Source organism: Phyllobates terribilis, unplaced genomic scaffold (assembly GCF_046119375.1).
Source record: "Phyllobates terribilis strain yellow unplaced genomic scaffold, ASM4611937v1 Scaffold_8__6_contigs__length_399053987, whole genome shotgun sequence".
NCBI lineage: Eukaryota > Metazoa > Chordata > Amphibia > Anura > Dendrobatidae > Phyllobates > Phyllobates terribilis.
The window spans coordinates 160,304,528-160,318,722 of record NW_027362768.1 but is presented as its reverse complement, the minus strand read 5'-3'; the positions used below and the strand labels follow the sequence as shown (position 1 = coordinate 160,318,722).

At 41.2% G+C, this 14,195-nt stretch overlaps 1 protein-coding gene across 9 annotated transcripts in view; it reads left to right on the top strand.

Moving 5' to 3' along the window:
* The window catches only part of ST3GAL3 (ST3 beta-galactoside alpha-2,3-sialyltransferase 3), a 421,053-nt gene that overhangs the window by 325,210 nt on the left and 81,648 nt on the right, over positions 1–14,195 (top strand). For all 9 annotated transcript variants that reach the window (XM_073643621.1, XM_073643622.1, XM_073643625.1 and 6 more), the window contains one exon: positions 7,657–7,749. In XM_073643621.1, the coding sequence (XP_073499722.1) occupies positions 7,657–7,749 (93 nt within the window). The remainder of the gene's footprint in view (positions 1–7,656; positions 7,750–14,195) is intronic.

The following is a 14,195-nucleotide window of genomic DNA, read 5'->3' as shown; positions in this document are numbered from 1 at the left end:
TGTTGCTTGTGCTACTATGAGCAGCTTGCATGACCTAAACGTGCTATCGTGGCATGCAGCGTCTCTGGATTTGTCTCCCATCGAGCACATCTGGGACGTCATTTGTCGGCAGTTGCAAAGGGAGCTGCCAGCAACGGATCTTGATGATTTGCCCAAGTGAATTCAGTGCAGCAGAACCCTTCCTCATACGACCATTAATAACGTTGCTCATAGCAACCAAGGTATTTAAGCCGTGTTTTCCTGTTGTCCTTCTACTGTTTGACCACTAGTGGCTGCTATTGTTCATCTTGATATTCTGCTGCAATTTCACCTCTTACCACTGGAGGCTGCTGTTGTGTCCTGCATTTGCCCTTTGCTAAGATGGCAGATTCTGATCCCTTGGAATCCATCTTGTTTCCTATTTGGGCCTACTTTAAGCCACATGGATCCCTCACTCATTGCTTGAGTATTGTGTCTAGCTGTCTAGCCTAGTTCAGTCTCTAGCTCCTTGTTCTGAGAACTATCTTACCCAGACTGTTTCCACTTCTCTACGGATTATTTCTACAACTCCTACTGCTACTTGCAAGAACTTCTACTACTGCCTACCATTTCTTGCTTGTGTTCCTCCAGCCACTGGATTCCAGCAGTGCTACACCAGTACCATAACAGTTTTTCTGCATGTAGCGCTCATACTTGATACTGAACAAATCGAGATGTTTAGAAAATTTTATTTCCATTTTTTCATCATTTGCATATCATTAACATGTTTATCCATTCTGTGATATCAATATTAGACACACACTGCCATTTTTTTTCTATTTTACATAATTGGATATCTAGGGGACATAATTTACTTTATTGTGCATTTTCCCCACTGTAACTGTGGCATCCATTAGAGCCCAAGTTACAGGGGAATACAGCCCACTGCAGTGTCATATGTCACTGGCAGAGCTGATTCGGGTCATTCAGCGCTATCTAGACAGGAAAGGAGAAGACAGAAGAGGTGATAAACAACCAGCTTTCTCCACTGGGATACTGGATGTGATTACAGGAGCTTTAATCCTGTTCCATAAATTTATAATGGTATGGGATTAAATCCAGGACCAAGGGCCTTAAATGTGCCACATTTGGACCTTATCAGGTTAAATATCTGGATGGCATTAGACCCACCTCTGTATCTGCTGATTAAGATAAATATCAGATCAGAGAGCAGCAACTCATTGCTTAGGGCCATAATCACACTTTGCAAAGTGCAGTGGATTTTCCTCTGCTTTTTTTGTGTGAATAATCTTCTGCATTTTACAGTTCAAGCAAAGTGGAGTGATTTCCTGAAAACTCGGGACCTCTGTGCATTAAAGGACATTGCGGCACTCAGCATTTTCGTGAATCTTTTCGCCTAAGACTTCTATGGGGAGCCTGAAAAAGGGCATGTATCAGCACAATTGTGTTTAATTGTGCTGTAACAAATGGTATAGCAAATGCATTTAAAAAAAAGAAAGGAAAAATGCAGCGAAAAGTGCGACTTGCCATTGCGTAATTTGGTGCTTACATCTGCAGAATACATGTGGAAAAAAATGCAGCAGAAAAATGCAATATAGCAACATAAAAGCTGCACATTCAAAAGGTTCAGATGCTTTTCAGACTAAATAGAGGAATAAGTGATTTGTGTAATGATTGTTGACGTGGGGCAGGACAGACTGATCGAAAACGCCTTAGAAAAAAAAAAGAGAGTTCAAGCTCTGTAGGTGAATTGTCATAGTAAGGCTGCGTGCCCACTATGCGTTTTTCAAGCGTTTTTGCCGCGGAATTTCCGCATCGAAAACGCTTAAAAAACGCTTGGTAATACGTGCCCCATGGTCCCCAATGATAATCCGCATGTGCTGTGCAGATGCTGCGGAAATTTCCGCTGCGGATTATCATTGCGGAACAATACGCAGCATGTCCATTAATTTTGCGGACACGCTGCGTAATCGCCGCCATTGACTTGCATTGGACCGTGTGACATCCGCATCACTGCATCTGCACATGCGGATATCACACGGTTCAATGTGCGGATGGTACCCGGGTCTGGAGAAGAAGAGACTCTCATCCAGACCCGGGCACCATAGAAACTGTAAAAAAAATAATTTAAAAATAAAGATTATACTTACCTTCCGATGTCCCCCGGCCTCCTTAGTGATGAGTCCGGTCTCTTGTACGGCTCGCGGTGGTGTGAAGGACCTGCCATGACGTCATTTAGTCATGTGACAGGTCACGCGACCGCTGATGTCGGCGGTCGCGTGACCTGTCACATGACTCAATGACGTCACCGCAGGTCCTTAAACACCACCGCGACCCATACAAGAGACCGGACGGAGCGGAGAAAACACCAGGGGCCATCGGAAGGTAAGTATAATCTTTATTTTTTACCATTCTTATTCTTTTTTTTAACTATTACTTGGTCACACTATATAAATCCATGCCGGTTGCATGGATTTATATAGTGTGACCAAGTTGTCCAGCACTTTCCAAGTGATGCTAAAATCGTTTGGAAAAGCGCTTGATAATCTGCATGCAGAAATACATGCAAAAACGCTTGACAAACGCTTCTACCTGGCAGGGAAAACGCATGTAAAATCTGCATGCGTTTTTCCTGCCAGGGAGAAGCGGAAAAAATATGCAGCATTTCTGCATCGTGGGCACATAGCCTACGAGAAAAATAGTCTGATTAGTTTAAGTAGATGAAAAAAAGTCTAATAACCATAAGCTACAGCAATGGCCTAAAGAAAAGCAGCTCCGAGCAGTCAGCACTTCAAAACTATGATTGCACGGTACAGGAGGCACTAGAATTCAAGTCCTCTTCCTCTCTGAAGAGGCAATTTGCATATTTCATTTCCCAGAGGAGCATGCGTGGCATATAAGTCTCCTCACTTTGACACGCGAGGCCTGGCTTGTCACTCTCCACTAGGAGAAACTCTACCCATTAGATCCCAGTCTTAAACCTGTCAAACAGCCAAATCAGATATCATACTTTGCACTGATGAGGGGCAACACTAAAAAACACAGTGTCTGCAAATTGAGATTCTGTTTTGTCTTTTATCCTAAATCATATTGCAAGACTCGTTAAAGGGTCAATAGTGACTTTTAGGATTGCTAATTCCAATGGGTGGCACCAGAGTTCAAGTCCTCTTCCTCTCTGAAGAGGCAATTCACATATTTAATTTCCCAGAGGAGCAAGCATGCCTTATAACTCTCCTCACACTGACATGCCAGGCCTAGCTTGTCACTCTCCACAAGGAGAAGTGTTAACCCTTAGATCCCAAGCTACAACTTTAGAAGACCTCTCTTTGAAGAACAGTGAAGACACATGGACACCAACTCATCAAAACTAGACAGCTAAAAATGTATTTAAAAAAAAGTCACTGGGTCTAACTAAATGTAATTTCTTGTGTGCCATGCAGACATGAGTCAGAGATCAGTGTAATCCACATAGTACCATCAAGTCTTGTGACATCGGTTCAGGCTGATTGTTAAAATATGGGAGGAATGCTTTCTTACATCATGTTACAACCTGAACTGCATTTCATTATTTCTGCTGGTCTGTAGTAACAGCAAGATAACATGCCATGTCACAAAGACCCTCAATTGTCAGCTGCTTTCAAGAAGATGACCTTGAGCTTAGAGCCCTCCATGGTTGTACAGTGATCTAACCTCAATTACATTTTTGAAGGAGTTATCTACCACAGATAATTATTTCCAAATAACCCAATGGTGATCTTTGTAAAAAATAAATAAATATATACAGTACAGACCAAAAGTTTGGACACACCTTCTCATTTAAAGATTTTTCTGTATTTTCATGACTTTGAAAATTGTACATTCACACTGAAGGCATCAAAACTATGAATTAACATATGTGGAATTATATACTTAACAAAAAAGTGTGAAACAACTGAAAATATGTCTTATATTCTAGGTTCTTCAAAGTAGCCACCTTTTGCTTTGATAACTGCTTTGCACACTCTTGGCATTCTCTTGATGAGCTTCAAGAGGTAGTCACCGGAAATGGTTTTCACTTCACAGGTGTGCCCTGTCAGTCTTAATAAGTGGGATTTCTTGCCTTATAAATGGGGTTGGGACCATCAGTTGTGTTGTGCAGAAGTCTGGTGGATACACAGCTGATAGTCCTACTGAATAGACTGTTAGCTGCTTTTTTCTTGTCATAATACAAATTCTAAGTAAAGAAAAACGAGTGGCCATCATTACTTTAAGAAATGAAGGTCAATCAGTGCGAAAAATTGGGCAAACTTTGAAAGTGTCCCCAAGTGCAGTTGCAAAAACCATCAAGCCCTACAAAGAAACTGGCTCACATGAGGACCGCCCCAGGAAAGGAAGACCAAGAGTCACCTCTGCTTCTGAGGATAAGTTTATCCGAGTCATCAGCCTCAGAAATCGCAGGTTAACAGCAGCTCAGAATAGAGACCAGGTCAATGCCACACAGAGTTCTAGCAGCAGACACATCTCTTCAACAACTGTTAAGAGGAGACTTTGTGCAGCAGGCCTTCATGGTAAAATAGCTGCTAGGAAACCACTGCTAAGGACAGGCAACAAGCAGAAGAGACTTGTTTGGGCTAAAGAACACAAGGAATGGACATTAGACCAGTGGAAATCTGTGCTTTGGTCTGATGAGTCCAAATTTGAGATCTTTGGTTCCAACCACCGTGTCTTTGTGCGACGCAGAAAAGGTGAACGCATGGACTCTACATGCCTGGTTCCCACCGTGAAGCATGGAGGAGGAGGTGTGATGGTGTGCTGGGTGCTTTTCTGGTGACACTGTTGGGGATTTATTCAAAATTGAAGGCATACTGAACCAGCATGGCTACCACAGCATCTTGCAGCGGCATGCTATTCCATCCAGTTTGCGTTTAGTTGGACCATCATTTATTTTTCAACAGGACAATGACCCTAAACACACCTCCAGGCTGTGTAAGGGCTATTTAACCAAGAAGGAGAGTGATGGGGTGCTACGCCAGATGACCTGGCCTCCACAGTCACCAGACCTGAACCCAATCGAGATGGTTTGGGGTGAGCTGGACCGCAGAGTGAAGGCAAAATGGCCAACAAGTGCTAAGCATCTCTGGGAACTCCTTCAAGATTGTTGGAAGACCATTTCCGGTGACTACCTCTTGAAGCTCATCAAGAGAATGCCAAGAGTGTGCGAAGCAGTCATCAAAGCAAAAGATGGCTACTTTGAAGAACCTAGAATATAAGACATATTTTCAGTTGTTTCACACTTTTTTGTTAAGTATATAATTCCACATGTGTTAATTCATAGTTTTGATGCCTTCAGTGTGAATGTACAATTTTCATAGTCATGAAAATACAGAAAAATCTTTAAACGAGACGGTATGTCCAACTTTTGGTCTGTATATATATATATATATATATATATATATATATATATATATATCCCTTCTGTACCCCTGACGCTCCCCCATACTTCTGGCGGTGTGTCCCTCTGGTCCCCTAGCTTTGTCAGGTGAACATTACTGTGGTCCCAATCGGTCTGAATCACAAGAAAGTCTCCTAGAACCAGATCCTTCTTCTTCCTGTAAAGCTACAACTGTCAATCAAGAAAAAGGATGGCGGACATAATGGAAAATAAGTAGATGGGAAGGTACACTGAACAGCCGTTTTGAGCTGACATGGTCCCTTTAATATGAATGTACAGCCGTTATGTTTGTAAGAACTGAGTGATGCCGTCATGTCAACATGGACCAGAATCTGTAAGGGATTATTCCACCCCCTTTGACTCAAGAAAGACTTTTGTTTGGTTTAGTCAAGGACCCACTAGCCATCAAAGTCCTATTAATCTTTTTCTATAAATTTCATTATTTCTCATGGTTTCAATTAATATTTTTGTAAACGGCAACTTATCCGCTACCTATGTTGCTGTTGCTAAATATATTGGCAATGTTTAGAACAGAAACAGGAGTAGAAAATCAAGGAGTCCAAGCATCACTATAACCTCTACAAGACCCTCTTGACTAGGGGACAAGGAGTAATCCAGTCTTTATCAGAAATTCTTATCTGACACTGACACACGGATAGGGAGACATTTCCTGGTTGCAAAGTATCTTCTATTACACAAGTGATGACTGAGGTTCCATATGTAAAAAACAAAAACAAGGAAAAGTGTAACATACGGTATGTCCTTTGTCACGAGTTGTGTGGAACTACCCACCGACCTGTAATTAGCTTCTTTCCATACTCTTCAAGTCCTCTAATCGGCGTTCACCATCTTGTTTCATGTGCACAGTTGATGTCTTAAGAATGTAATCCTGCTGCTTTTTTTTTTTTACAGATGTGAAGGGTTAAATGTTGAATTCCAGAACTTCAAATGCTGTAATCTCCTCACTATGGGATTTAGGTGTTGCAATACCATCATTTCCTTATAATTTATAGTTTACATCTGGATGGGAACAACCACCAGGGACATTGACATTGTCTTTTCTTAACTGTCCTTCATATCTGCAGCTTCATAGACTCGGGCCATAAACCTTTTTTTTTCAGGTTCAGCTAATACAGTGGGCCAGATTTCTACCTTCCATTTAAAGGGGATATCCAGGATTATATATTTATTTTTACTATCAGCCTAAGAACGAAAGTGCATTAAGTTGCTACCTACCTGCCTGTTCTACTCTCTGCTTATCTCCTTCCAGCTGCTCTGTTGAGGGAGATAGACTGCCAATGTGATGCTGATTAACAGCTGGCTCCCCGCAGTGAGGCAGCGGGGAGCCAGCTGTCAATAATAAAGACATCAACAGTCACACCCACCAACATAGCTGAGCAGAAGAGCTGCTGTGATGACATGAAGCAGCAGAATCGCTGGCAGGAGCAGTCTGTGACCGATCTGAGCTGGCAGAGATCGGCAGCGGGCTGAATAGGCAGGTAGGTAGTAACTATATGCATGTTCGTTCTTAGGCCCATAGTAAAAAAAATAACATAGTCCAGTAGTGGCTGTATATGCAAAACTGATCTACATATGCAATTTTTGCACATGGCTCCTGTTGTGCGACTATAGAGCCACTAACTGATTGGGATTCTTGAAATATAACACTGTTACGTCAATGAATGGAAAAACTTCTTTCCAAAATTGCCTGTCTTCCAGAGGTTCATCCTGCTCCATTTAAAGTTAGAGCAGAGCAATTGGAGAGAGAAGAGACGGAGCAGAAGAACATAACATAATTATCTACATATATAAACCATCATGCCTGACATTAGTGGATTTCACCTTTAGAAATCTAACATCTATCAGGGACTTGCATTAGTAGATTTAAGAATATTAAAACGTGACCAGCACTTGGATTTGAGCTCTCGTTCCAACTCCAGATCAGTACAGGACAAATAATGTTTTTACAATGTCTCTGCATTAATGATAATGATTTTATTAACTGTAAAATGGTGTTTAAAGTTGGGCAGAGATTTATACTTTTTGTAATAAAGTGTTGTTCATTCATCCTTTTCTGCAGAGGTTTGGGTTAGAATTTTGGAAAATGTTTTAGCATCAGCACAAGAAGTTAGGGGGGCTTAAACATCTTAGAAATCTTGTAATTTTTGTGTGTTTTTTTTGTTTGCTATATTGGTTTAGGTATTGGTTTTGATTGTTTTGTTTTTTTATTGTATTTCCTCTTTTAGATCAGCAGAACTTGCAACCAAGTATGCAAATTTCTCCGAGGGCGTCTGCAAGCCGGGATATGCATCTGCAATGATGGCTGCCATCTTTCCAAAGTAAGCAAGTTCTTATTCTAATGTTTATTATGCACTTTCTTCTTTGGTACACATTGTATCTCCCCAGATAATGTATTCACAACATCATCTTCTTCTAGGTAAATTTTAGAGACAGCATTCTAGGTACTGGAACAGTCAAACCTGCTTTCCATGAAAATTGCGCCAGATATTTTAAGGTGATGCATAATATGTTTGACACCACTTGTTATTCATGTTAGACACATTTATTTTCCCACTTTAAATAAGAGTTGCATAAGAACCATTCATTTAGTTTGCAAATTAGGACATAATTATTCTAATGGCTGCGTCTTAGGTCTTTTCTTAGCCTCTTCTTCTTGGCGCGGGTAGATGTAAAATAGATTCAGATTTGTTGTTTTTCAGTAGAATTTTGTGACTTCAGGACAATCGTGACTGATATTCAGATATACGGGGAAACTAATCCTTTCATATAACATTTCTCACGCTTGGAATAAAGATCATTATCAGATTCCCTTCCTACACAACCTTTGCCCCATGACCATCTCCCCATATTAGCAGTTTGGAGGTTCATCTCCCTGCCGGTATTCAACAACCATATCCTATCCGTATATCCAACCACAGATATAACGGCTCTTGTACCAAACAAAAGGCCTCTCTTCTATGGATGATGCTCTTTATACTACGGGGAGATTTTTATCTCTCCGAGGTCAGCCATATCCGGTGCTCAGGACAGATTCATTCTGAATTTGCAGACCATGAAAGACATGGATCTTTGTGTGGATGGAGCTTGGGGTAAATGACTAGTAAATTCTCGATATTCCTATACTAGACATCCACATATTGTCAGCTTTATGTGTGGGCTTCCCTGGGTATTCCATAAACACGATGTAGAAACCAGCACTGTTAAAACTCTGTATGCTTTATTATAAATCCAAATGAAAAACTTTGACAAGCCCAGCAATCTGGATTTCATGTGAAAAAGGAGCAATCAGCTCACCTGTCCAGGTGCACGGCAAAATACTCCAGTAATAGCAACAGTCCAAACGATAGCCGGCACTCACATCTTCTTAAAAGAATTGCTTTATTGGTCCAGTATACAACCATTTTTTCCACCTTTTATACTACAGCAACATAAAAATTAAAAAAAGCAGAAAAGAAATATCTTCTGCGCTCCCAGGCAACATGTTTCAGACCTGCATGGTCCTTTGTCAAGGTTTGACAAAAGAACGTGCCGATCTGAAACATGTTGCCTGGGAGCGCAGCGGATATTTCTTTTCTGCCTTTTTTAATTTTTGTGCTGTTGTGTACAACCATTTTTTGTGCCTTTTATACTACTGGATCAATAAAACAATTATTTTAAGAAGATGTGAGTGTTGGCTATTGTTTGGACTGTTGCTAATCTGTATTTAATGTCACTGTCTGGCTCTCCTTGGATTTGTGGCTCCACGTGTAATTGGGCAATTTTTCTGTATTGAAGCGTAGTAGATTTCTATGGCTAATATGGAAAATAGGAGCTCACAATCTATTTTTTTTCCCTATCACACAATGTATTGCTCTCATCATTCCTGTACTCACGAGCTCGGAATCCAATCTCTATCCCACACAGTGTTATCCCCCCATCATCACTGGCAAAAAGTATCACTCCCATTATCCAAGACTCCAGGAGCTTACAATCTATTATTCTATGTATCCTCAACCTCGAAGCAAACTATTTCCAATTCCAATTAAGTATCAATAAGGTTTTTAAATTGTGTGAGGATATAAAAAGGCAGTGAGAAGAACAAACAAACTCCATAATGGTGGTCCATAGCGAATCTGTACAGCGTATAATATATACAGTGAGTCACGTTACTGTAAAACTACATGAAAACAATAAGTACCAGACATATTGGATTGTGCAAGACGGGACACAATGAGGTGCATGAACCTCCCGCAATTCTCACTCGTAGAGTAAACACTTAAAGTTTATTTTAGGAGCATTGAGTGCTCAACATATGGACACAGTTTACAGCTGTCGGGAATATGTTTTTTGTATATTTCCTCTTTATCGCGTTTACATGACTTGGTGAGAGGGGCAGCCATGTTTTGGGGAGAACTTACGGTAAGTCCCAGAAGGCCATGACTGATGACATGAAAGATCAGACATCGCTCTACCACGCGTTCTCCACCGGTTCTGCTTATTTTTAAGAATCGTAACGTTTTTCATCTGGAATGTAAGTTTGTTCCTGAACATCAGTGATCGGTGTTTTTTGGAGGCGAGTTGGCGCCGTTTCATTTCAGACTACAAATTAGGGTCTACGTAGCATAAATGCAGTCAAGACCCCCATCTGTACTCCTAATCAGTGGTGTGACCCCTCTCTCAATGCACTATTACCAAACAAAGGAGGTGGAAAGAAACTCTTCAACAACCTTGAGACCCCCTTATTTCAAGGAATGAAAACCAAAATAGGAGAGAACCATCACTGAAATGCAAGCTCCATGGATCTTTGCTCTCGAATATCTACAGCACAAACCAAAAGTTTGGACACACCTTCTCATTTAAAGATTTTTCTGTATTTTCATGACTATGAAAATTGTACATTCACACTGAAGGCATCAAAACTATGAATTAACATATGTGGAAAAAAGTGTGAAACAACTGAAAATATGTCTTATATTCTAGGTTCTTCAAAGTAGCCACCTTTTGCTTTGATGACTGCTTTGCACACTCTTGGCATTCTCTTGATGAGCTTCAAGAGGTAGTCACCGGAAATGGTCTTCCAACAATCTTGAAGGAGTTCCCAGATATGCTTAGCACTTGTTGGCCCTTTTGCCTTCACTCTGCGGTCCAGCTCACCCCAAACCATCTCGATTGGGTTCAGGTCTGGTGACCGTGGAGGCCAGGTCATCTGGCGTAGCACCCCATCACTCTCCTACTTGGTCAAATAGCCCTTACACAGCCTGGAGGTGTGTTTGGGGTCATTGTCCTGTAGAAAAATAAATGATGGTCCAACTAAACGCAAACCGGATGGAATAGCATGCCTCTGCAAGATGCTGTGGTAGCCATGCTGGTTCAGTATGCCTTCAATTTTGAATAAATCCCCAACAGTGTCACCAGCAAAGCACCCCCACACCATCACACCTCCTCCTCCATGCTTCACAGTGGGAACCAGGCATGTAGAGTCCATCCGTTCACCTTTTCTGCGTCGCACAAAGACACGGTGGTTGGAACCAAAGATCTCAAATTTGGACTCATCAGACCAAAGCACAGATTTCCACTGGTCTAATGTCCATTCCTTGTGTTCTTTAGCCCAAACAAGTCTCTTCTGCTTGTTGCCTGTCCTTAGCAGTGGTTTCCTAGCAGCTATTTTACCATGAAGGCCTGCTGCACAAAATCTCCTCTTAACAGTTGTTGAAGAGATGTGTCTGCTGCTAGAACTCTGTGTGGCATTGACCTGGTCTCTAATCTGAGCTGCTGTTAACCTGCGATTTCTGAGGCTGGTGACTCGGATAAACTTATCCTCAGAAGCAGAGGTGACTCTTGGTCTTCCTTTCCTGGGGCAGTCCTCATGTGAGCCAGTTTCTTTGTAGCGCTTGATGGTTTTTGCAACTGCACTTGGGGACACATTCAAAGTTTTCCCAATTTTTCGGACTGACTGACCTTCATTTCTTAAAGTAATGATGGCCACTCGTTTTTCTTTACTTAGCTGCTTTTTTCTTGCCATAATACAACTTCTAACAGTCTATTCAGTAGGACTATCAGCTGTGCATCCACCTGACTTCTGCACAACACAACTGATGGTCCCAACCCCATTTATAAGGCAAGAAATCCCACTTATTAAACCTGACAGGGCACACCTGTGAAGTGAAAACCATTTCCGGTGACTACCTCTTGAAGCTCATCAAGAGAATGCCAAGAGTGTGCAAAGCAGTCATCAAAGCAAAAGGTGGCTACTTTGAAGAACCTAGAATATAAGACATATTTTCAGTTGTTTCACACTTTTTTGTTAAGTATATAATTCCACATGTGGTAATTCATAATTTTGATGCCTTCAGTGTGAATGTACAATTTTCATAGTCATGAAAATACAGAAAAATCTTTAAATGAGAAGGTGTGTCCAAACTTTTGGTCTGTACTGTACATCTTGACTATTGCACAACCATCCACAAGCTTGAAATGAATGAATAGAGCAGTTTCATATATTCATAAACCACACAAGGGGGACTGTTTTGGGTTAGGCAGAAAAATCCCCAAAATGTCTTTACCACAATGATTACGTTCAGCTCCAATCTATGTGTTTCAGTGGTGTTGGCAATATTCCACCTCAGTGCTATAGTCTGCACTGGGAAAATATGTAAAATTGGGCTCCAGAGTGTATTATCCAATTAATACCTCTGATGGAGGTGTCATACATCACCTATTAGCCTTAATGTTAAAAAATATATGTGCAGCATAGTTTTTTCTACTGGCCTGTTGTGTGCTGCACTTTTCCATACAGTAAAAAAGAAGGAGGCCAAAAGTACATGATCTTGGCTTCCGTCGGGTGAATAGGGGCTCATGCATATATTTGGCCAGTGGAGCATCCCTGGTACATATACTTATAAGTACACCCCCTGGCCTTGTCCAGACATACAATATTGATGACCTTTTTTTAGTATAGGTTATCAATATCAGATTGGCGAGGAGCTAGCACCCGATGGCGACCAGATGTAAAATCTGAACAGCACAGATTAATTCAGTGTGTTGTACCAGCTGCTAAGAACTGCAGATCTCCTAAATTGGAGCTGATCTACCTAAAGCTGGCCATACACACTACATGGCGGCCGGCTGAACAATGCTTTGGCCAATCTTTTGGTTGTCAGCCATCTCTGCCGACTCTCCCATTCACAAGAGCGTTAGCTCGGTTGAGCACTCTTGTATTCTCCATGAGAAAGCCGCCGGTTGACTTGTCGGCTGGCGACTTATCTTGGAGAAAAATGCGATCAACAGTCCGAAATCAGACATGTGCGATCGACATCTCTCCCAACTATCAGTCGGCCGACATCCCCATGCACATTAGACCACTGGCCGAACCAGTCTAAATCAGCGGGTTCAGCTGACTTAAGTCTAATGTGTATGGGAGCCTTTATCCATCGGTTGCTTGGATCTGATTATTGAGGGTGCCAAGTGTTGGACCTTTGCTGACCTGATATACAGGTCATCAAAATTCTTTAATATATTTATATAACATAAACATAATCTTGGGTATTCAAGTAGGATGAAGCATCTCAATAGCTACATGGGTGCAAAATGCCCCTGATATTAGGGCCAATACCTGTCTTCAATAGGTTTATGAGCATTACAACATGACGGGGTCTATAATCAGTACATTGAATTATCTTACCCCCACCAACAAAGACTTTTATTATTCACATAGCAGAAGAAAAGCAATGTAAGTACACATTGATTTAATAGAAGCATGATCCCTACATGACAGGCAGGTTGAGTTAAAACGGTTACGCGCTTCATTAAAAGACATTGCCCCATGACTTGGTAATTTCCTGACATTTACCAATTACTGTTCACTCAAGAGAAAGAACAGACAGTTTCCAGTTGCTGGATATTGGGAGGCCAAACCCGAAATAAATAAAAAACAAATGTGCTTTCCGAAGGTCCCTCCGCATCCCACACGAGATGGATGGGGACTAATGACTTTGGGGGAGGTTGGGAGCACTTTCAACCTTTTTGCTGAATACAAAGCAGAGACTACAAATTGAAATTCCAACATCTATTACTCCAAGTGTCCCTGACAGCACAAGATGCATCTTCTGCCACTTTCTCTCTGGTCACCTCCTCTTTAGAAGAAGACGATATTAAGGAAGATAAAGACTAAGAAGTCTATCTAGACCTGATAACACAGGGATCAAATCAAAGGCTTCTCAATAACCGTTCCCTATGAATAATGGAGGTCAGGAGTTCAGGGAGTACCTTCACTAATTCAATTTACAAAGACCTCCAATGAATATATCAACCCCGGTAATATCTTAGCAGAACTGTCAGATGGCTATGGATTGCTCCGCAGGGAAACCACAGATAGAAATCTGAAAAAAAAGAGAAGATATATTCAAAGAGGTCTTTATCTGTAGAAGTGATAGATTGGTTTTATGAGGAGCAGCTGTACTTCTCAGACGGTTAAATAAGAGCAGGTGTGTAGAGCCAAGAACAGTCCTCAACAAGTCCTTAGATTTTATTGAATATTAAATAGTCAATCTCTTCATGTTTTTTTAAAATATTAATTTCTTGTTAATGGTGACCCATTTCTCGATTCCAGCAGTTCTGTCCCGCAAATAAACAGTGCTGACCACTGAGCCTCCATTCTGTATTACATTCCCTTTCTCCGCACGGTGGTCAAGGGATTGTTTAAAGCAACGGTGACTATAATCTTTGACTATTCAAATTGCTTCTTCAGAGAGGAAGAGGACTTGAACTCTAGTGCAACAGTCCTAAA